The 23,516-nt window shown below is 34.9% G+C and overlaps 1 protein-coding gene across 7 annotated transcripts in view; it reads left to right on the top strand.

Annotated features, from left to right (window-relative positions):
• Nucleotides 1–23,516, top strand: part of CCSER2 (coiled-coil serine rich protein 2) — a 160,538-nt gene that overhangs the window by 117,592 nt on the left and 19,430 nt on the right. For all 7 annotated transcript variants that reach the window (XR_004484954.2, XM_004273012.3, XM_049697133.1 and 4 more), the window contains 3 exons: nucleotides 1,927–2,010; nucleotides 7,433–7,519; nucleotides 14,804–14,893. Coding sequence is in view for 6 of the 7 variants with exons in the window: in XM_004273012.3 (XP_004273060.1) it covers nucleotides 1,927–2,010; nucleotides 7,433–7,519; nucleotides 14,804–14,893 (261 nt within the window). In the remaining variant the exon portion in view is untranslated. Of the gene's footprint in view, nucleotides 1–1,926; nucleotides 2,011–7,432; nucleotides 7,520–14,803; nucleotides 14,894–23,516 lie in introns of those variants that run through there.

The raw sequence follows: 23,516 nt of genomic DNA on the forward strand, positions 1-23,516 counted from the left end.
TCCTGGAGTCATTTTCTTTATGACTTCCTTATTTTCCTTATTTTCTATTTCCCTGGGCTCACCTTTTTATTCCTGTACAGTGAAAACTGATGTATTATTTTTCCTGTTCTGCTTCTTCCCACGACTACCCCCATGTCCAAGGCAGTTGAGTTTATGTTGTCCTCCTCTTCTTTGAGGTTCCTGCTCTGCACTGGGCAGGAAGTTATTGTGGATGTTGGGAAATAAGTCAAATTTTACAGTCCCTTTTTTCTCAAATATATACTTGTTTGTAGGACTGGCCCTGTTTTTATATGTCAAGGCAGAGATAAACTTTTTACTGAGATGAATCTTGTAAAATTTCTTTTTCTTTTTTTTAAACATTTTTTAATGTTTTCTGAGAACATTTGTTCTTCATTAGGATGTTACATTCTCTCTCAGGTCAGATTCTTAATGTCTGTATGGTATCACCAATAAAAATGTAATTTATCTCTGCTGGAAATTTGGCAACTGCTAATACTTCACTGTCAATCACTGTTAACCTGTTCAATTTTTCTAAATACTCATTCCTAGGCCCCATCACTAGAGATTCTGATTCAATAGGTATACAGTACAATAAGTAAAGAAGAAAATGATCTACATACTTATGTCTCCTATTTTAGCACTCCTGTTTCCATACAGGACATTTCCATGGTCTGGGAGATTTCCTTCAGGACAGATAAGTCTGAGGAAGGTTGCTATGGCAGTACTCCTTGAAGGTTGTTGACTCAGTGGGTGTCCCAAGGCAGCTAGGTACCATCTGAACAAATAAAGTATTGAGCCGCAGTTGTACTGCCTTGGTCAGGGACTCAGTCCCTCACCATCATCCCAGGCATATTCTTTTCTGGTTCATCTTTCTTAAGGTTGTCCGTGAACCATTGAACATGCCATTTTTCAGCTGGTTATTCCTAAACCACTTCAGCAAGGGGTAGGACATAATACTATTCTGTCATTTTTTAAAAATTGAGTTTAAGGACAAAAATTTAATTTTTTCAATTTTTTAAATTGAGGTATAGCATACATTCAGTAAAGTGCTTAAGGTGTACCCGTCTTAAGTGTAAAGCTTGTACTTTTCATTTGTATGTACGCATACAGACAAGACATAGAACATTTCCAGCATCCTTATGGAGTATAATGCACTTTACTGTCAATAACCCCTTTCCCCTGAGTCAGCCACTGTTCTTCTGATTTGTAGCACCATAAATTAGTTTTGCCTTTTCTCAAACTTCATATAAATAGAGTCATGCAATATGTATCTAGTATTTTTAATCAAATGATTTTTGTGGTCAAACCTTTTTTTTTTTTTGTGGTACGCGGGCCTCTCACTGTTGTGGCCTCTCCCGTTGCGGAGCACAGGCTCCGGACGCGCAGGCCCAGCGGCCATGACTCACAGGCCCAGCCGCTCCGCGGCATGTGGGATCTTCCCGGACCGGGGCACGAACCCACGTTCCCTGCATCGGCAGGCGGACTCTCAACCACTGCGCCACCAGGGAAGCCCATGGTCAAACCTTTTTGAGCCATTTAATATTATTGTTTCTGACTCCTTTATACTCAGAACACCACAGCTGATTCAAATCAGATTTAATTTGACTTTTATTTTACATTTTTCATAGGTGAGGTAGTCTTAAAATTTTTAAGGAAATTTCCCATATTCCTTTTCCCACTTTAAAACTTTCAGTGGCTTTCTGCATCATCGACTTGTATAGTGTATGTTATTTATTCCCACAAAATATTCTTTCCTGAGCTCTGTTGTTTCCTGTTCCACATTTCTTTCTACCAGTGCATAGAGATGAAAAGGAGATTTCTAAAATCTTATTTCCTGTTTGCCATGCTTATATTTGGCCTGGGGTGAATTCAGTGTCTGCAGTTAATTGTATTAATCTTACGTTTTCTTTTTCTTCTTTCTGACAGCATGATGAAAGTGGTTCATTGCATGATGTTCAACTCTCCTTGTCATCTAGTCCAGAACCAGAAGATGGTGATCAAATATACAAGGTATGATGACTAGGTAGTCATGCTGAATTTTTCAAAAAAATTTTTTATTACTAAAATTATAAAGCAATAATAATTAAAACATTTAATAATAAATATATTAAAACCTGCAGCTTTGCTGTCTTGGGTTATAATCAGATTTCTTTTACTACCTTATTAAGTTAAAATGATATCACTGTGGTGCTTTAATTTGAGTTTGTTTTATCAGTTGGATAATCATCTGTCCCTGTATTAATATTGGTACAGGATTCTTTTTAAAAAAATAAAAATCATTAAATTCTTTTTTATAATTATGAATAACAGTTTTTAAAATAAGACTACCAACAAAAATTAAAACAGTTAGTAGGTACTTCTCATATATAATCACAACATTGAAGAAATATTAATGAAAATGACATTAATTTATTTTTTTCATGTTTAATGATAAAATTATAGAATGCAGATGCAGGTTAGTGTTTGAAGGTGTATTTCTTTATAGTTCTCATCTTGAGGTCTATTTTTAGTTGAAGAAAGCTCTTTTTGTTTTTTGCATCTACCTGAATCACATATTTACTTCTTAAGCACATACAGGTATTCTTGATGTCTTTCATGTTTCCAAGTAAAATTATTGTTTCCTTTCACATTCTGTTTTCAAGGTATAATAGTCAGTGTGTGCTACTTATCTGTAGTAACAACCTCCAAATATTGGTGGCTTACAATAACAAAAGTTTATTTCTTGTTATTTCTCGATATGTTGCATTTTGGTTGTAGATCAATGGGACTTCACGTGTCCTCTTCATTCTGAGATCCAGGCTGAAGGATCAGCACTTATCCTGGGACATGTTTTTTGTACCTGAGGGAAAGTAGCATTGGCATAATAACATGTGGATTCTTCTTGGATGTAACATATGTCGTTTCCAAAACAGGTCAAGTGGCCACGCTTGGTATTAGGGGTCAGAGAAGCGTAATTTTCTCATAGGATGTGGAGTGAGCTATTGGGAACAAATTTATGTATAAAACACAAAATCAAAAGAATATAGGATAGTAGTCACATCTGGTTATCTAATCTTGGCTTTTCAACATATTACCTACCTGTTGTCATATAAATTTCTTCCCGTCTCTGGGCTTCCATCCTATTGTGAGTATAATAATAGGTTTGCAGTAGGACATCTCTTTTTAAAAAACTTTTACTTGCATACTCAATTGAGAACCATTGATTTAGATGATTTCTGATTATCTCAGTTTTTTTAAGTTTTGTGACTGATATTTTAAGAGTAAAGTTGACTTTTTTCCTGAATTCTTTTTTATGAAAAGTTTTTTACATGTAAAGAAATTCTTTTTAAAGAAAAAAAGTTTAATTCCAACTTTTTTATAGAATTAATGTCTTCATTTTGTCCATCTTCCTTTACAGTTTGTCTGTTAATTTAATACTACATGATAGACATATCATGTATTTATTTCTTGTCCCCAATGCCTTCCTTTCAGGCAGATCATTCCTAGTCTTTCTTCCTTCTTTCCAAGGTGAGATGCAATAGCTCACACTGTCTCAGCCCAGTACACTAGACTGTCCTTCACTTTCATCAGCAAATCCCCAAGTATGTCATCTTCTTATCCAAGATGGTTTCGCAGTTCAGTTTCAAATGATACAAATATGGTGACTTATACCATTACAATTTTAGGGTCTAAAATCTACACTGGACCTGCCATGTCTACAGTCTTTCCTTCATCTCAGGACAGCTGTCTCTCCCATTCCCTTGATGAGCTGTTCCAGACATTGGCCACTCTCCTCAGCCTCTTTCTCAGCTACTCTTCTCAACTTCTGCAGGTAGCCTTGTGTTTTTCAAGCAAGATCTTCTGCTGCCTGCCTTCTGACTTAGTCTGTGTCTGTGTCACTCTCAATCACTTTATTCCAGTTGTAGGGAAAAGTGACCGCTGTGCTGTGGAAAACCAACCTTTCTTCTCGTGTTCTGGACTCTTATCTTCTGCTGCAGTTAAAGACCTCCTCTCTCATCTCTCTTCAGTGTGCTTTCTCAACTTCCCCTTCATCCTCACCTTATAAATTTCTGTATCTTACCTATCCTAAATTCAGTAAATCGAATAAACCTTTTCTTGACTCTCCTTAAACTACCTTTCCAGTTAATATGGAAACCTGGGAAAATAGACATTTGGCATGGCCTTTGTCGTCCTACAAGCTTTATCCCTTGGTTTTTGTGTCACTTCTGTCTGAATTCCCTATATACCCCTTAACATCGCCCCCCTCCATTTTCTTTGTAGGTTCCTTTTCTTCTTTAGAATGTAGATTTATATCTTTAGTCCAGTCCTCATCAAACTTTCTACTGTCATGATTTCACATATAACATATATATTGATAACACATAAAATCAGTCTCTCTCATACTTGGTAATCCAGTTGTCCCATTGGACATTTCCACTGTGTGTCCCACTCACAGATGGAATACCTCTAACACACCTCTCAAGAGGTGTGTGTACCTCTAGCAATGTATTTAAAACTCAAAAATATTCCTCATTGGGGAATTCCCTGGCGGACCAGTGGTTAGGACTCAGCACTTTCACTGCCAGGAGCCCAGGTTCGATCCCTAGTCAGGGATCCCATGAGCTGCACGACACTGCCAATATACATATATGTATTTCTCTTTGGACATATTTCTCCTCCTTCATTCTCTGTTTCTATTTACTATATCATCTAAGCTAGAAATGGAGATGTCACTCTTGACTACTTCTCTGTGCTCTTCTCTCTCATGCAGTGAATTGCCAACATCTCCTTTTCTCCTGTTTCTTCTCCTCCCTATTATCACTCTCTTGGGTCAGGCCCCTGCTCTTACCTGGCATATTACAACATCTTGATAACCAGTTTCCTAGCCTAGTTTTGGTTTTGTCCTTGTCAAGTATATCCTCCAAACAGCTGTCAAAGCCATCTCAAATGCAGATCTATCTGTTACTCCCTGACTAAAGCCATGCTTGATGTTCAGGCCCTCTATGATCTGGCCCTTGCCTAATTTACTAACCACATTGCTCCCCACTGTATACCACAGCCTTCATGTGACAGCATCACTGCCTGTAATTCTCCAAATATGCTATGCTTGTCCCCATCTCTGTATTGTCTTATAGAATCCCTTACCCTAAAATACAAAGCCTGACACACTTTGTGTCCTTAGAACTTTTTACTTATCCGTTAAGACTACACTGGAATTACCCATTTCCTGATGTGTTCTCCTTTGCCTGTCTTTATGTGTAAAATCCTTAGAGCAGTGCCTATTCTAAAGTAAGTGCTATATGCATGTCGGCTATAAATGTTATTACCATATTGTGTTTTGATTTCAGCTTTGAGTCCATTTCCTTCAGCACCAGCAGAACCTAGCCATGACTGAATGATGGCTGTGTAGTATTCCATCAAGTCGCTTACTGTATTGTATTTCAGTTGTCCTCTTACAGGGCAATTCTAAATTTGTAACTTTAAGAGAATATCTTATTATAGATTTTCTCGTACTTAGGATCATTTCTTTGGCATAGGAGTTGGATAACTGAATCAGAGAGTGCAAGTAATTTTTATGACTTTTGTATATACAGGCATACGTTTGTCCAGAAACGTCAGTTGTTATGTCTGATAATGTACCATTTTTTCTGCAGTCTTGTTAATCACATTGAGTATTTCTCCCCCAATTTAATACCTGTAAAACAATACCTTTAATACTTTAATTTGTATTTCTTCAATAAGTCAAATAGAACATTTTTCCAGTTATATGTATATTTGTGAGAACTGACTATTTGTCTATTGGGGCCTAGAAATGATCTTATATGTTTGAACAGTCTCCTAATACACTTGAGTTATAAATTCTTTGTCATATTAGCATAGGTTTTCACCAGCTTTTAACTTTAATGTTAATTGTATAGATGCTTTAAATTTTTATATAATCAAATATATTTATCATTTCTTAATAGCTTAGTTTGCCACTTAGTTTAAAAATATGTCTTTCATGATTTGCAGTCCATCTTTTTTTTTTAGTCTTGATTTATTATTTTTTAAAGTCCCTAAACTCTTTAAATTCAACTGGAAGTCATTTTTTATATATAATAATTAGTCTTTCCCAATTGTGGTATACATAACAGCATTTTAAAAAATATTTTCTTCCCTGTTGTTTCTTCCCCATTGCGATGCTTATTTGATATGTGAAAGCCTTCATAAAATGTCTGTTTCCAATCTCTTGTTAATGAGACTGCAATATTATTTTTTGTTCCCAATATATCTGAAGAAGAGTGTATACTTTGCTCATGACCAACACATTATAATTACATGCTCACTTACTTTTCTCTCTGGAAAGATGTATCATTCACATATATATTCTACAGTTTATCCCTGAACAACACAGTTTTGAACTGCATGAGTCCAGTTACATGCGGATTTTTTTCAATAATATATACTGTGGTACTACACCGATCTGCAGTTGGTTGAATCCAAGGATGTGAGCCTTGTGGTTATAGAGGAACTGTGGATGTCAAGAGCCGACTAAAAGTTATACCCAGATTTTTGACTTTGCAGAGGTTCGGTGCCCCTAACCCCTGCTTTGGTGCCCCTAACCCCTGTGTTGTTCAAGAGTCAACTGTGATTTCCTTGCTTGCATTACTTCATCAGTATATATATATTACTTCATCAGTATATATTTCAGTATATATTTCTGGATAATTGAATAGCAGTAAACAAAATGGGCTAACTATAGGGTAATGATACCTTATACTTGGAAATGTAACTGGATTCCTGCTAACCTTGACAATAGGTTTCTCTTAATACTATTAGGAACTTAGACTAAGTTAACAGGGTATTTACTCTTTGATTTAGGCAGTTCTCATGAAAGTAGCTCATGGAAAAAGAATCTTCCTTGTTATCCTTCAGGCACATTTATCTTTCTGCTGATTTCTGAACCAGCCATGAAATGACTCTGTGCCTTTAATTACACAGTTTTCTCTACTTGTGGCCTTCATTTCCTCTGACAGGCAACTCTTATACATTCCTTGAAATCTAGCTGAAGTTACTGTTTTGTGTGTAATTTATTTTACTACGTGGCCTAGTTCCCAATTTTCTTGTCTGTAAAATGGGGATAATAGTACCTACCTCAGAGTTGCAGTCGGAATCAACTACTTAGATACCTAAAAGGTACTTAGTTCTTGGCACCTGATTAATACTCAATGAATGTTAGCTGTTGCTGCTATTATTGTTCATCGTTTACGTGTCAGACTCCTTAGACTATGAATTCTTAGAAGACCAAAATGGGTTTTTTTTAATGGATTAATAGCTGACATATTTAAGAAGGATTTCCCCCTTAAATAAACAACCAATTCATTACTCAGTCTTCATCATTGATTTAATGCTTCTCATTAGTGTTTTTAAATACAATTAAATACTTCATGTTAAATTTTTTAAAATATTTCAGAATGAAGATTTATTAAATGAAATAAAACAACTTAAAGATGAAATAAAGAAAAAAGATGAAAAAATCCAACTATTAGAACATCAGCTTGTAAGTATTATAGTGTAGTATGTAAAGTGCAGGCTTTTCAAACTGGGCAATATGTATATTTTTTTATAAAACTAGCCAGAATTGAAACTGGATTTTATTTTTAGCTTTTAAGATTGCAATATTGTATTATTTTTAAGTTACATGCTCTCTTAAAGTATGTGGTTTAACTTTCAGTCTAAATAATAAATTTTCAAGGTGAAAAACTCAATCCATTTTCAGTTGCCTCTGTTTTGGGTATTTGAAATTCACCAATTTACATTCATGTTGTTGGGGAACGAAACTGGTATTTAGTCTTAGGAATCTGAATGGCTGTCTGTTAAAATGGCTGTTCTAAAAAAAAATGTTTCTTGCCCATGGATGATACTGAGTGATCTCTCAGAGATATGTCTAAATCTTTATAATTTTATAATTGTTATGATATCAAATGTTAGTTCCATATGAAAACTATATGTGCTGTATCTTGAATTTAATTATAATTTGGTTTGTAATAATAAAAGGCCAGGATAACAAGAATATAATGACATAACAATCACAAGAGGCCAAAGAAAATCTTTGTTGGAAGTCAAAACTTATTTTGACATAGCAAAGCAATGCAGCAATATGAAGGAGTAATCTCACTAAGAATATAAAGGATATAATATATTGAGCTCTGAGCCATTGGGGTCAGATCAGAATCCACCTTATGAATAAATAGTAAGAACAGATGGATCAGATGTTATGATTAAGGGTATCAGAAAACTTATGAATCTGCAAAAAGAATAACTGAATATTGCAAATTGAGGGCCTACCAAATATAAGATTAAAAAGGAAAAGAGTAAGACCAGTGTTCATATTTAAGAACTAAAGACAAAACCCAGCCCAACCAATTTTTAGGGAGAAGAAAAGGTACTTTTAGGAAATTAAGCTTCAAATTTTGCAAAAATCTGTTACAGAGCACAAGAAGTTGTATCTAGTGCACTTTAGAAAAAAAGGTTATGACCCTCACATTTTATAACTAAATGCATTTTTATTTATATACAAAGATACATTCTCAGACCTTTAGCATATTGAAAAATATGCCACCCAGTTATCTTTGTAAAATTATTTAATAATGCATCCTAAATGCTTGAGAGAGAAATTTAAAAATAACTCAAGGGCTTCCCTGGTGACGCAGTGGTTGGGAGTCCGCCTGCCGATGCAGGGGATGCGGGTTCGTGCCCCGGTCTGGGAGGATCCCGCATGCCGCGGAGCGGCTAGGCCTGTGAGCCATGGCTGCTGAGCCTGCGCGTCCAGAGCCTGTGCTCTGCAGCGGGAGAGGCCACGGCAGTGAGAGGCCCGTGTACCGCAAAAAAAAAAAACAAAAACAAAACTCAAGAATAAGGAAGTAAAGATTAAAATGAATGAGTGGTGAAATGAAAACCATCTTTAGAGAGATTAGGTGGGATAAACTTCCCAACTACTAACGGGAGAAAACTTAATGCTCATTATTTAATCTTATGTAATTATATATAATTTAATGTTAAAAAATTTTAATTTATTAATTAAAACATGTTTTGAAATTAAAAAATTTTAATTAAAATTTTAAATTGCTATTAATTTTTGTAAATATTTAGATTAAATAAAATAGGTTTGAGAAAAGAGTTAAGGGATATGCTGAAGAAGTCAGTAGCACTGAATTGTGTATCTACAAATGGGTATCTAAAATTATTCTTTTTATATACTTAGATAAATGTTTGTGAAATGCTTTAAGATAACTAATAGTAGATTAGAATAATGTATCTTGCAAAAGATGAAAGTAAAAAGACATCTAAAGTAGAGAAATACCAAGGATGTCTAAAAACAGCAGAAGTAAAGTGACAGAAATTAGACCGAATGTAATAAATATAATAGTAAATGCAAACGGCCTTATCTCATGGAGAGAGCTTTGTTGAGGATTTAAAGCAAAATCCATTAATTGCTTTGTATAAAGGAAATTTAGATAAAGTAAAACAGCACAATAATGCTGAATATAAAAGGTTGGGTGAGACAAAGTTATTCTCATCTAAAAAACTGAAGTTGCAGTATTAAAATTAGAAGAAGAAATCTAAGACTGAAAAAAATTATGAAAAGAGGTCACTTTATATTGATATATGATTAATAAATAATGAAAGATATAGCTTTTTATGCTGAGAACTTTTAATAGTGTTCTTTTTAACTTCAGTGTGCCTCTTAAAAAATAAGAAATGTTCTCTTCCTAGCTGAAATATTATCTTTAACCAGTTAATAGTAATTTTTAAAATATTTTCTAATATCCAGTCCATATTCAGATTTCTGCAGTTCTAAAAATATCCTGTACATTTGTACATTACATCTAGTTATTCCTTAAGTCTCTTTTACTTTAGAATTATTCTTTTTTTCATTGTACTGACTTACTGAAGAGACTGGGCCAGTTATCCTTAACAATATCTCACCTTACAAATAACTTGTAGAAAGGTTTTAGAAATATCTAAGAGAATCCTAAAGAAAGGAAGAAAAGCAAAGAAAAGTGAAAACATTACTCTTTAGCGATATGTGCTTCGAAATTAATGATACATTAAACTTAGAAATCGTATTTATCTTGGAAGATCCCATCACCTACCTTTAGTTTAGTTGTGGAACTGGGAAGTCACTTGTTCAAATCAAGAGAATTTAAAGAGATATAAACCACTGAAAGTAGAGATAGGTAAGAGCATTTTTCAGATTACCAAAATTAAAATTGCCTTTCTCTTTACAGTTTTTTTCTTTCCTTGTATCCCTAATTTGCTCTTCTTAAAAATAGCAAAATGGCATCAGAGGAGCCATGGAATAGGAATTAGATAACTTTTCTTCAGTATTAATTAGCTGAATCTCTTGTCTTCAGTGTTAATTAGCTGAATGACATTGGCAGTTTCCATCAGTCTCTAGTGCTTTCTTTATCAAAAATGTGAAGTTTTTTCTAGATGATTTCAAAGTCTTTTTCCATTTCTAGCTTTCTATACTTTTTATCTTTTTTCAAAAATGGGCACTCAGCTCTAACCTATGTTTACATGCAAACTTCAAGAAAAATATAGCGACAATATGATGTGTTAAATTCATATTTTGTGTGAAATATACAGATATAAAATCAGATTGCAGTGCTCCAGAAATGAAACTGAAAGGTATAGAGGCATGACTATTTGAACCTTATTCCAAAGTGCTGAGAATGCCCATTTATTTTCATCTTAGTGTACTAGTTAAATGATAGTTAATTTACATGCATTTGTTTATTGAATCCTCAGAATAATCTTATGAAATTATTGTGTAGAATTTTCTTTGTGGAGACATTAGAAAGTGAAATTCAGCTTAAGTACGTTAGCACTGTAATATATTTGAGAAGCCATGACCAGCCTGAAGCTGCATAGACCTGGGTTCAAATCCTGGCTCTGAAACTTAGTAGCTGTCTTCTCTTAGGGAAGTTACTTAATTTCTCTTAAGCCTCTTCTATATGTGAGGATAATAAAAATAATACTGACCATATAGGGTTGTGATAGCTAATTGAACTACATATGTAAACTCTCTAATGCTACAGTTGGCCCATGGGTGCATGATAAATAATAACTCTTATTTGATGATTTGTCCCAAATCACCCAGCTAGTAAATCAGTGCATATCTAATGATGTTTTAAGTTTTAAGTAAAAGTCTAACTAAAAGTGACTTGAAAATAAGAACATTTATAAACTTAAATAACAAGAAAGTATATTGGTCCCATCTGCTTCCATGGTTTCCTAATTGGTCATTTGGGTAATGGCAAAGTTCTAGGGTAGCTTTTTTGGAATCCTCTTGGCTACCCCTTCATGGTCACAGGATGTCTGCCATAGCTGTATGTGTCATATACTCAGTAGTCCCCAAAGATAGGAAAAGCACTTATTTTCTGTAGCATACCAATTTTAAAAATTAAGAGCACTTTCTTAGAAATAACCCAGGCTTGCCTCATGTTTTATTGGCTAGATTTAGGTTCTTTGTCCCTTAAGCACTGAGGAATGGGATTAATCAGACTGGTTCATACTAATCAAACTCTATCACTGGGTCAAGAGAGGATACTGAATCCCTGAATATGGGACTGCATAGAAGGTGAGCATCTGAACAGAATCTGTCAGCAATAAAGAATGCAGATGGAGAGGGAGTGATTTGAGTAGCTGTTTTCTATCTATTGAAATCACTAAAAACTAGGTTTTCCAAATTGTGGAAAATTCAAATATTTGCCGGTTATTGTTCTTCATATGTTACCACATAGGCCACAGACAGGACATTATTTCTGGAATTGCAGCAGTCAGGATAGAACAAGTAATGTGCTTGCATTAAGATAAATGTCTTACAAAAGACATTAATGTCTATCTTATAAAAGAAATTAAAGATGATACAAACAGATGGAGAGATATACCATGTTCTTGGATTGGAAGAATCGACGTTGTGAAAATGACTATACTACCCAAGCAATCTACAGATTCAGTCCAATCCCTATCAAACTACCAATGGTATTTTTCACAGAACTAGAACAAAAAATTTCATAATTTGCATGGAAACACAAAAGACCCCGAATAGCCAAATCAGTCTTGAGAAAGAAAAATGGAGCTAGAGGAATCAGGCTCCCAGACTTCAGATTATACTGCAAAGCTACAGTAAACAGGACAGTATGGTAATGGCACAAAACCAGAAATATAGATTAGTGGAACAGGATAGAAAGCCCAGAGATAAACCCACGCAGATATGGTCACCTTATCTTTGTTAAAGGAGGCAAGAGAAATGGAGAAAAGACAGCCTTTTCAATAAATGGTGATGGGAAAACTGGACAGCTACATGTAGAGAATGAAATTAGAACACTCCGTAACACCATACACAAAAATAAAGTCAAAATGTATTAAAGACCTAAATGTAAGGCCAGACAGTATAAAACTCTTAGAGGAAGATATAGGCAGAACACTCTGACATAAATCACAGCAGGATCCTTTTGACCCACCTCCTAGAGAAATGGAAATAAAAGCAAAAATAAACAAATGGGACCTAATGAAACTTAAAAGCTTTTGCACAGCAAAGGCAACCATAAACAAGATGAAAAGACAACCCTCAGAATAGGAGAAAATATTTGCAAACGAAGCAACTGACAAAGGATTACTCTCCAAAATATACAAGTAGCTCATGCAGCCCAATATCAAAAAAGCAAACAACCGAATTCAAAAAGGGGCAGAAGACCTAAACAGACATTTCTCCAAAGAAGATATACAGATTGCCAACAAACACATGAAAGGATGCTCAACATCACTGATCATTAGAGAAACGCAAATCAAAACTACAATGAGGTATCACCTCACACCAGTCAGAATGGCCATCATCAAAAAATCTACAGACAATAAATGCTGGAGAGGGTGTGGAGAAAAGGGAACCCTCTTGCACTATTGGTGGGAATGTAAATTGAACAGCCACTATGGAGAACAGTATGGAGGTTCCTTAAAAAACTAAAAATGGAACTGCCATATGACCCAGCAATCCCATTACTGGGCATATACTCTGAGAAAACCATAATTCAAAATGAGTCATGTACCACTATGTTCACTGCAGCACTATTTACAATAACCAGGACATGGAAGCAACCTAAGTGTCCATCGGCAGAGGAATGGATAAAGAAGATGTGGCACATATATACAATGGAATATTACTCAGCGATAAAAAGAAACGAAATTGTGTTATTTGTAGTGAGGTGGATGGACCTAGAGTCTGTCATACAGAATGAAGTAAGTCAGAAAGAGAAGAAGAAATACCGTATGCTAACACGTATATATGGAATGTGAAAAGAAAAAAAAGGGTTCTGAAGAACCTAGGGGCACACAGGAATAAAGACACAGACATAGAGAATGGACTTTAGGACACAGGGATGGGGAAGGGTAAGCTGGGATGAAGTGAGAGAGTGGCATTGACATATATACACTACCAAATGTAAAATAGATAGCTAGTGGGAAGCAGCCACATAGCACAGGAAGACCAGCTTGGTGCTTTGTGACCACCTAGAGGGGTGGGGTAGGGCAGGTGGGAGGGAGTTGCAAGAGGGAGGGGATATGGGGATATATGTATACATATAGCTGATTCACTTTGTTATATAGCAGAAACTAACACAACAATGTAAAGCAATTATATCCAATAAAGATGTTTAAAAAAAAAGATAAATGTCTTATATTATCTGTTTTCTTCTTTACAAATTCCTATTATATTGAATTCCAGGAGGTCTTGATTGACCTGCATATATATTGAATTTTGTTTCAATGACTGTCCCATGTTTCAGAATGGGAAATATGTCTATACTAAGAATACAAAGAATGGGAAACACGTCTGTATTACAGAGATTTTTGTTTTGATTAGATTTTATTTTGATTATGGAAATTGGGATGATCCGATTGCAATTAAGAAAAAATTTGAATATTGGTAAATATTTTAAAAGTAAAAACTTACCATTTTAGCTTGATGCAATAATCTAGAATTTGTTATGTAGGTTTTCCTACAAGAAAGCATATTTACCTCCAGGGGGGTTGTTTAATAAATAATATGGCTATATTCCAACCTCACACCAAGGAGAAATTATCATTATCAATCTTTTCCTTTTTTAAAAATTTGATATTTATTTGAGAGACCGTAGTTTACACAATAGGCACGTTATTTTGTGTTGTATAAATTACTGAATGAGTATGATCTGAGTGAAGTCATGTGAAGAGAATTTATTTATGAACTGAGATGGTCGGATGGATCTTGTCAAAGGGCAGAGATCCTTTAAAATATTCCAGTCCAGTAAAGTCAACACATCATTAAAAGGGCTTTTAAATGCATTGCACGGGTGAAGAGACAACCTTAATTGTGGACTGGTGGTATTTAATAGCCGAGTCCCATCAAAAATGAATTTAAGAAAGAAACTGTGCTGCAGTGATTGTAGTACCATAATACTTTAGGGACGTATTTAAAGTTTTGCTATTATATTCTTTATATACTGTATATTGCTGTATATGTTCTACATCTATATACACATATATTTATATACATAAAATCATAGGTAGTGTGTTGTATAGGCAGTATAAGAGATTGCCAACGGTAATTTTGACTACTCAAAATTTTGCCTTGCTGGGTGAATCTAAAATCCAGTCTGTGAAAAAGATGGGAGACTACTGAATAGATTTTGATGTTTGCATTTTTATTTTAACCCCCTAAGAAAGACCCTAATTACTTTGTTTGTATGTATATGTGTATATATAGAATTATACCAATGTAAAAATTTATGTTTTTGTTCAGGCAACTCGGTGTAACTGCCATCAAAAATCTAAAGAGGAAAAACGCACATATGCTGATAAATATACCCAAACACCCTGGAGAAGAATTCCTGTAAGTAACACATACTCTTATCCTCTTTTCTTGTCATTTACTATTTCAATGTTTTGTTCTACTCCTTTTACTCTAATAATTTTGAATCTGCTGTGGCTGTCAGTTTTTTTTTAAGGTAAGTGGATTTTTCTTGTTCTTAGGTGTTTCTGTGCTTTCTAAAGCTTCTCTTCTGTGTCTTATATGAATGAATGTGCATTTAATAGCTTTTCCATTCTGCACACTGTAGGTCATTTTATTTGAGTGTCTAGTCTCTCTCTTATTGCATGTATTTATGAGAGTAGTAGTTCCCCATGCCCTACAAGAAAAAGAAGTCCAAAATGCAGTCTTCCCTCTTTAGCAGCATATGACTCTGAAAATATATTACGTAGCCTGTTCTTTTTATTTGTTGAGACTTTTCAAATATATTGTTATTATAATTACTCAAACAAATATTGAGGCTATTAGGAAGTATAAATGCATTAAGATACAGACAGTAAAGGTTATGTTTTGGGCATAGTTAGGGTAGGGAATGGCTTCTTCTAAACAGTAGAAAATAACCATGCATTCTGTGCTTCTTCATTGTTTTTCAAAAATACTACATCTCAAAACATGTTTAGTGTTAAAAATACACTTTCTGAACTCGCTCAGGATATGCCTGAGCCAGAGTCATCATGGCTATCAGTCATTGTTATCCTATTGTATGGTGCCAAGTAATAGGTATTTCATGGTAAAAGAATGCCTGATAAGCCAGCCTTGCTCTTCTTTTGCCTTATTTTAAGCAGTGGAATCCTCGTTAACACAAATGAACAGGGAATTATAATGGTTAGTGTAATCAACAATCTGCTTTTTTTAAACTTAGCTATAGGCCTTTAAAGTTTATACGATACTTATTTCTTTTCATCTAATAAGTAGTTATTTTTTGTATGCTCTGTATAAAGTACAAAGCTAATAATTAATTTGTTCAACAAAAGTTTGGTGAGCCCCTCCCATCTCAGTTATTAGCCTCTTGAAGTAGAAGTGGGGAATTGGGAAAGAAAATATACAGACAAATAAGGATTCTTCCATTAACAAGTGCTTATTAAAGGAACTGACGGTGTGATATAGTTAAAGTGTAGAAAGTGCTGTAAGGTTCAAAGGATTGGGAAAGTCTAGGTGGAGGAATCAAGCTTGGTGAAAAGGGTGAAGGTAGTGGTTGAATCATAGAAAGCAAAAGATGTCAGTAGATAGAGACGAGTTCCAGAATTGAGAATGAGAGACTATTCTACATCAGCACTCTTCCATAGAGTTTCCTTGAGGTCCAGTGCAGTAGCCACTAGCTACATGTGACTGTTGAATACTTGAAAATGTGGCTAGTGTGACTGCAGAAGATAACTGTAAATAATATTTAATTGTAATTAAATGTAAATAGCCACATATGGCTAGGTGATACCATATTGGACAAAGCATCTCTAGAGTTAATGATGAAGTAGACTTAGATGGATTATAGGAAAGCCACCTGGAACAATAAAGGGAAGTCAGTGAAGGCAATTTTTGGAAGAAATGAAGGAAAATAAAAAAGACAGAGTTCATATTTAGGTAGTGGAAAAAAAGAGAGAAAGAAGGTAAAAATGAGTTGTAGGAGAAGATGGTACCTTCAGAAGAAGAATGGATAAGTCAAATTCTGACCAAATGTTCTCATCTGAGGGACAGAATGCCCAGATAAAATAGTGAAATGGATAACATGGAAAGAAGAATAAAAACATGGAAGGTGCCTAATCATTCATACAAGAATACTTGAAGAGACTAGGCATATGCAGGAAAATGGTGATTATGTGAGAAATAAGGATTCACTTTAAATATATAAACTTATAAGACTATATTTTAAACATAGTATGACATTGTTGATCCATGTACAAGCATGTTCTTATAAATAATACTATCTTGGACTGAATTTTAAGTTTTTAAAATGTATTTCCAATATCATTTTTAAAGGATTTAACATCAGTATTTGAAGATTTGAATAGTTATTTTGCACATTAAGTAAATTGTAAATTTTCATGATAGGTACTTTTATAGAACATTTGTTTGAACATCTTAAATTAACTAGAGAAGACAAAATACCAGAATACATTTCTAGACTCACACCATCAAAGCTTATTATTTATGCCCTTGAATCTCAAAGAAGGGATTGCAAGATGGACCCAAAGGATTCACATAATGACCCAACCTGGATTACTCTGAAAATTGAGTGTAGGAATAAACAGTTTTATTGGTATCATTGGGAAAGCTGCCAATCAGTTAAAACCCAGATTGTGCACAATTTGACCTGATACTAGTTTCCTCTCATATTTTAAGAACTAACTCTTATTATATATAGCAAAGGAGTTAAGAAAGATGCTTTTATGTAAAATTTAAATGCTCTGTTGGAATTAGTTTCTAGTACTGAATCACAGATTAATCCACTTTATAGCATATTTAATAGATATGAATAAAATTTATATAAATTCAAGAATTGGAATATCATCAGCATTATTTGTAATCCTTTGTGCTTAGAATTAGGTTCGCATGACTCAGATTTATTGGATCATACATATATTGCAAAATGTTACAGTCAACTATGTTCCTATTGTAACTATTTATAAAATAGAAAATATTGAATCAGAAAAATATATCACAGACATATCACACACAAAAAAATCAATTGTTTATAATTCCCAAATGAGAAGGAATTTACTTAGTCCTACCAGTCATGATATATGTGCTAGCAAAGAACTTTGCTCCTTTTTTTCCCCTTGCCTGGGAGATAAGATGAAATGTTAAATATAAGGAACAATATAACCCAAAGATTTGTCTCAAGTACTCTTTCCTAAGTCCTTTTTCTTTTAGACCACATGCCTTTCTGATTTGGAAGTGGGCAGTATTATTGGTTAATTTTTATGTAAGATTAATAACCTGATTTTAAACTTAGATGTGCCATTTTCTCCCAATTAGAGAGTCGTTACATTACTATTTATATATATTTCCAAAGGGAATTAAGGGATTTATTTCTTTGCTAAGCTTTTTATTTATATTCACTATTACTTATATTTAAAATATGCCACTAGAAGTATTTTAAGTGAAATATCTATATCCTTTGGTGTATAAACATGTAATATTTAATGGTCATGCAATAATGTTTAATCAATATTAGACATTGAACGTTAAATATGACCTATGTTTCAGTGAGCTAAATGCTGATAGGAACCATCTTTGTACTGAGACATCACATTTTAGTAGGCATGTGAGTATGACAACACACCAAGAATTCTATTATATGTGTCTTTTACACTGTAGTTTATGAGCAATAGCACCTGAAACCAATAACTGAAAAATGGAATTGTTTTACAAGGCTAGGGACAAATGAAATATAGATATTAGAGCAGCTGAGTGATTTATCTGGTCATAAATTTAAGGGTATGTAAATTCGTATCCTCTAATACCAAATACCAGAACTGAAGTAGGCATTTTTGGAACTTTGTTTAAAATATCCACTGAAAGGGACTTCCCTGGTGGCACCGTGGTTAAGAATCCGGCTGCCAATGCAGGGGACATGGGTTCGAGCCCTGGTCAGGGAAGATCCCACATGCCGCGGAGCAACTAAGCCCGTGTGCCACAACTACTGAGCCTGCATGCCACAACTACTGAAGCCTGCGCGCCTAGAGCCCGGGCTCTGCAACAAGAGAAGCCACCGCAATGAGAAGCCCATGCACCGCAATGAAGAGTAGCCCCCGCTCGCCGCAACTAGAGAAAGCCCTCATGCAGCAACAAAGACCCAACGCAGCCAAAAATAAATAAATAATAAATAAGTTTTTTAAAAATAATAAAATAAATAAAATGTCCACTGAAAGAAACAAAGTTTGTGTGCACAGTAGTTAGAAAACAAAGGACAGCACCAAAGTTTTCCACTGCTGGTATCCATTTCATGTGTGTAATGTAGGGTTTAACTTACTGACTTAACACAATGAGGGTGTAGGCAGGACATAGAGAGATTTTACTCTTAGAATTTAATGTTAGATAGCAATCAGTGAGAAATGGATGATCCTGTTAGGTTTCCAAGAAGCAGCATGATCAAATTAGTCTTTTAGAAGAAATTAATCAGCTTCCATAAGAGGTAATAAAAGTTGCTCCTCTTTTAGTTTATGCTAGCAGAGTGCTAACTTATCAGGCCTTTATTTGTTGGAGCATTCTAACTTCTCTTGTTCTTAGGTAATTACAAAAACATTTTTACAGATGTTTTAGAAAATTACTATTTTTTAAATGTCAGATGTAACTAAAATTTTTTCCTAGAGAATGTCTCTTTAGTATTATGCTCAGAGGGTTCTTTCAAAAAGTTACATTGATATTCCTGATATAGCAGAAAATAATACCATTTCTCTTACCTAGTCCTAAAATTTCTAAGCAAATATAGCTATCCTGATCATTCAGAGCAGTGAAGTGTCAATGTACCTTCAGCCAAAGCCCACCAGGAATATATCTGTAAAACAAGTTGGGTGGATTACTTGTTGCAGCCAGGGAGAACACACATCGTGAAAAATGATATCAAGATTGTATCAGAAAGAACCTTTTATAGGATTTGAGCTTTTCTTGGATGATTTGAGGGAGGGTCTAAGGAATCGGGTTTGCTCAGATTGGATACTATCAGAAGATAGAAAAGTCTGGAGTACTTTCTGGATGGCACAGTGTGACCTTGCCTTTATCTGTACTTAGGCAAAATTATGGAGTGACCTTATTTTGTTTCATGTTACCATGGTCTCAGAGTAACCATGGTATTCTGTGAGATTGTTTATGAGATCACTGGGCACTAGGGGCTGCTTGTCATCTTTCACAGAAGGAATACCTGGGCATGGATTAAATAAAAATTTACCAACCAGATGAAATTTCTTTTACGATTGTAACTGTAACATTTGGATTGTTACCTCTCTGTTTTTTTAAATCATTTACTATACTTTGCCATGTTTTAGTGTAGTTATTGGTGGTGGTAGTAGTAATGATTACATAAGAATGATTATGAGGAAAGAGAAGTTTGGAGAGTTAGAGTTCGATCACATTATGGAGAGACTTAGATGTTAGACTGAGAACTTTCAACTTAATTCTGTAGCCAGAAGGTTCTAGCAGGGGCCAGACTTAACTGTATTTTGTTACAGGGAGAGTAATGTGAAAGGAGAAACTGTGATTGTCATGATGCAGGGGTTGTGTCTCATTCCTTCATCTGTGCTTACTGGCTTAGCACAGGGCCCAGTAGGATTGAATCAGTTCCAGTGAGAACACAGTGAAGGCAGGGAAAACTACTTAGAAGATTATTATAATAGCCCAGGAGATGAGGCTAACCTATGATTTTTGATCTCTCATGGAGATGGAGAGAAAATCCCTGAGGCAGAATCTGTTGTCTTGAAAAGTGATTAGATGAAAAGGTGTGATGAATGGGAAGAAGATGGATGTAAGTTATCAAATGTGGATGACTGGGAAGATGACATGTCAGTTAAGAAAACAGGAGAACCAAGAGAAGGGATTTTATTTGGTAAGAAAACTGCTAAAGGTTTTAGATATATATTTTAATCACTTGAGATTGAGATTCTGGCAGGACAGAAGGGTAGAGGAGTTTGAATATGTAGGATTGGAACTTGAAAAGTGCCAGAGAAGTTAGATATAGATGTAGATTCAAAGTGGGGCGGTGGGAGGTGGGAATGAGTTTATGGAAGACAGAAATCTCTAGTAAAGAGTTTCATCCACTAAGGAAGCTCAGTGCTACAGTGCCAACTGCCACAGACCCCTTTCGGAGCAAATAAGACCATTCCAGGAGGCTTCCTAAGCTCTCCCAGAAGAGGGAGACACAAGCAAACTAATCTTCCTGAATCAGGAAAAGTTTTATCTCTTCAGTGCTAAGATTAAAAATTCTCCATCCTCTAAGCTCAGGTGGTAACTCTCATCTGTTCTCATCCCTTGCTTTAAGAAAAAGCAGCTGCTGAGGGAAGAGCTGCATGTGTTCTGAAGAACTCGGTTCACTGTTCTTTATCTTATCCCACAAGGTTTGAGTTCACAGAAAGATGTTTTTACTTGGTCTCCCTAGGCTTTATCTTGAGAGAAATGAAATTTCCTCTAAAACCCTGAATCCAGATACTCTTGTTTTTTAATGTTTTCGTATTCTTTTATTTTGTTCTTGTTTGTGTGCATATGTATGTATTTTGTCCCACCGATTTAAAGTGTAACTAGAATGTTATGCATATGGTTAAACTATATGTCAGATATCCTATGTTTTCCTACAAGTAGATTTTTTTTCCCCTTGGATGTGATATATTCATATGCATTCCTACTGCTTTTTGTTTTTATATACAACCATTGTGATTTCTCCAGCAGAAAGCGTCTCATATCTTCATCTTAAAAGTCAGCAGAAGATTTAAAGTAGACTCAGTTGAGCAAAAGGCCCTTTCCTGGGCAGAGCTTAGGGATCTTCACAGCATCAACTAGGAAAGAATTATGCACTTTCCTGCCCTCTAATTAGTGCTCCAATAGAAATGTAATGTGAGCTACATATATAATATAAATGCTTTAGTATCCAAATTAAAGCAAGAAGAAACATGCAAAATTAATTTTAATAAAATACTCTATTTAACCCAGTAGTACCATTTGAACATGTAATCAATATAAAGAAGATATTGAGATACGTTACATTCTAGTTTTTGTTTTCGTATGAAGTCTTTGACATCTTGTGTGTATTTTACATTTATACCACATTTCGATTGAGAATATCTGCTTAACCCCATGTAGCTGCTAGCAACCATATTGGATAGTGCAGCTCGGAATGGAGGTCACTGGGTTTGGCTTTAAACCTGAACTATGTAGCAGGAATTAACCAAAAAATAACACAAAATAGAAAATTCCTTCAGGTTTTAAACCATGGGTCCATTTATTCATTCATTCATTGAACTTTGACTAGTTTTTTCTGTATTTCAATCCCAGTACTAAGGGCTTTGGATACTAAATAAAAGACATTGCTTGATTCTTAGTTTATGGTACTCATGGACAGACAGCAAAGTGTAAATCGGATGATAGGACAGTGAGGCCTTGTTTCTGGACCAGAGGATGGTGGACATGTCTTCCAGTTACGGGGACTAGACCTTCTGGCTCTCAAATCTATCTTCACATGGCCGTGACTTCCAGCAATCTTCAGTTCAGGAGTGTAGTGTATTCCAGCACTCACTGCTGGAAGAGATCTATCCGTCTGGGAAATTTTTCTTTCTTCGTTAATACTGTCTTTTTGCTCAAAATCATGTTTCCCATCCTTTCCTTACATCTTATAAATCATACATCTTCTAAGTTTCGAAGTTAGGGTCTTCCGTACAAGTTCCCTTCTTTGTAGAAACACTTCCAGTAGACATGGAATCATGGGGAGCCAGCACATGCTGTTTCTTAGCGCTGCTGCTTGGTGTTGCTCACATGTCTGCTGTCTCTGAACTTGCCTGGTCTCAAGGTTTAGTTACTCATGTTTTATAGTTGTTTCAGTTTTTTTTTTACTATTGAAAGGAATATATAATCATCTTTTTATTATCAGGGAAATTACCTTTAGTTTATAGAGATGAGAAGGTCGTTAAACATGTTTTCCTTCTCTCCCCAAGAAAATATGATCCTACCAATATAATTAGCGTTTCAAATAATTTTCCTCAGTATCACTCTAATGTGCATTGTTTTTACTCCTCTGTTTGTGTTGTTACTTTTTATTTTAAATTCTTGTAGATTCATAGGAAGTTGCAAAAATAGATCCCTTATTTCACCCAATATCCCACAACAGTTACATTTTATATAGCTGTAGAACAGTGTCAAAACCGAAATTGACTTTAGAGAATGCATAGTTCTGTGCCATTTTATCACTTGTGTAGATTCCTGCAACAACTACCATATTTAAAACACAGAATTATTGCACCACTACAAAGTTCTCTCTTCTGCGCTGCCTTTTAATAGTCACAACCACTTCTTCCCTTACCATTCCTAACCCCTGACAACCACTAATGTCTTCCATATCTAAATATTGTCATTTCAAGAATTTTATATAAGTGGTGTTATACAGTGTGTGAGCTTTTGAGATTGGCTTTTTTTCACCCAGCATAATACCCTGGAGATCCATCCAAGTAGTTGTGTCTATCAGTAATTTGTTCCTCTTTACTGCCGAGTAGTAGACCATAATATTGGATGTTCCACGGTTTTTTTAACCACTTGTGTCTATAATAGATAGACATGTTGGTAGTTTCCAGTTTTTGGCTATTAAAGATAAAGCTGTTATAAATATTTGTGTAGATGTAAATGTTCATTTCTCTAGGATAAATGCCCAGTAGTGCGATTTCTGGGTAATATTGTAACTGTACGTTTAGTTTTCAGAGAAACTGGCAAACTGTCAGAGTGGCTGTGCTATTTTAGATTCTCATCAGCATTGTATGAGTGATGCAGTTTCTCTGCATCCTCACTAGCGCTTAGTGTTGTCATTATTATTTTTTAAATTTTAGCCATTCTGGTAGGTGTGTAGTTGATATCTCATTGATTTGTTTGTCTTGGGGGAGTAAAGAATGGGTATCATTGTATTTGTTTTTTAAGATTTTTAGGTGCTTGCAGTGTGTGTCCAGGCCTGTCAAATGTT

The sequence above is a fragment of the Orcinus orca genome, chromosome 14, assembly GCF_937001465.1.
Source record: "Orcinus orca chromosome 14, mOrcOrc1.1, whole genome shotgun sequence".
NCBI classification, from domain to species: domain Eukaryota; kingdom Metazoa; phylum Chordata; class Mammalia; order Artiodactyla; family Delphinidae; genus Orcinus; species Orcinus orca.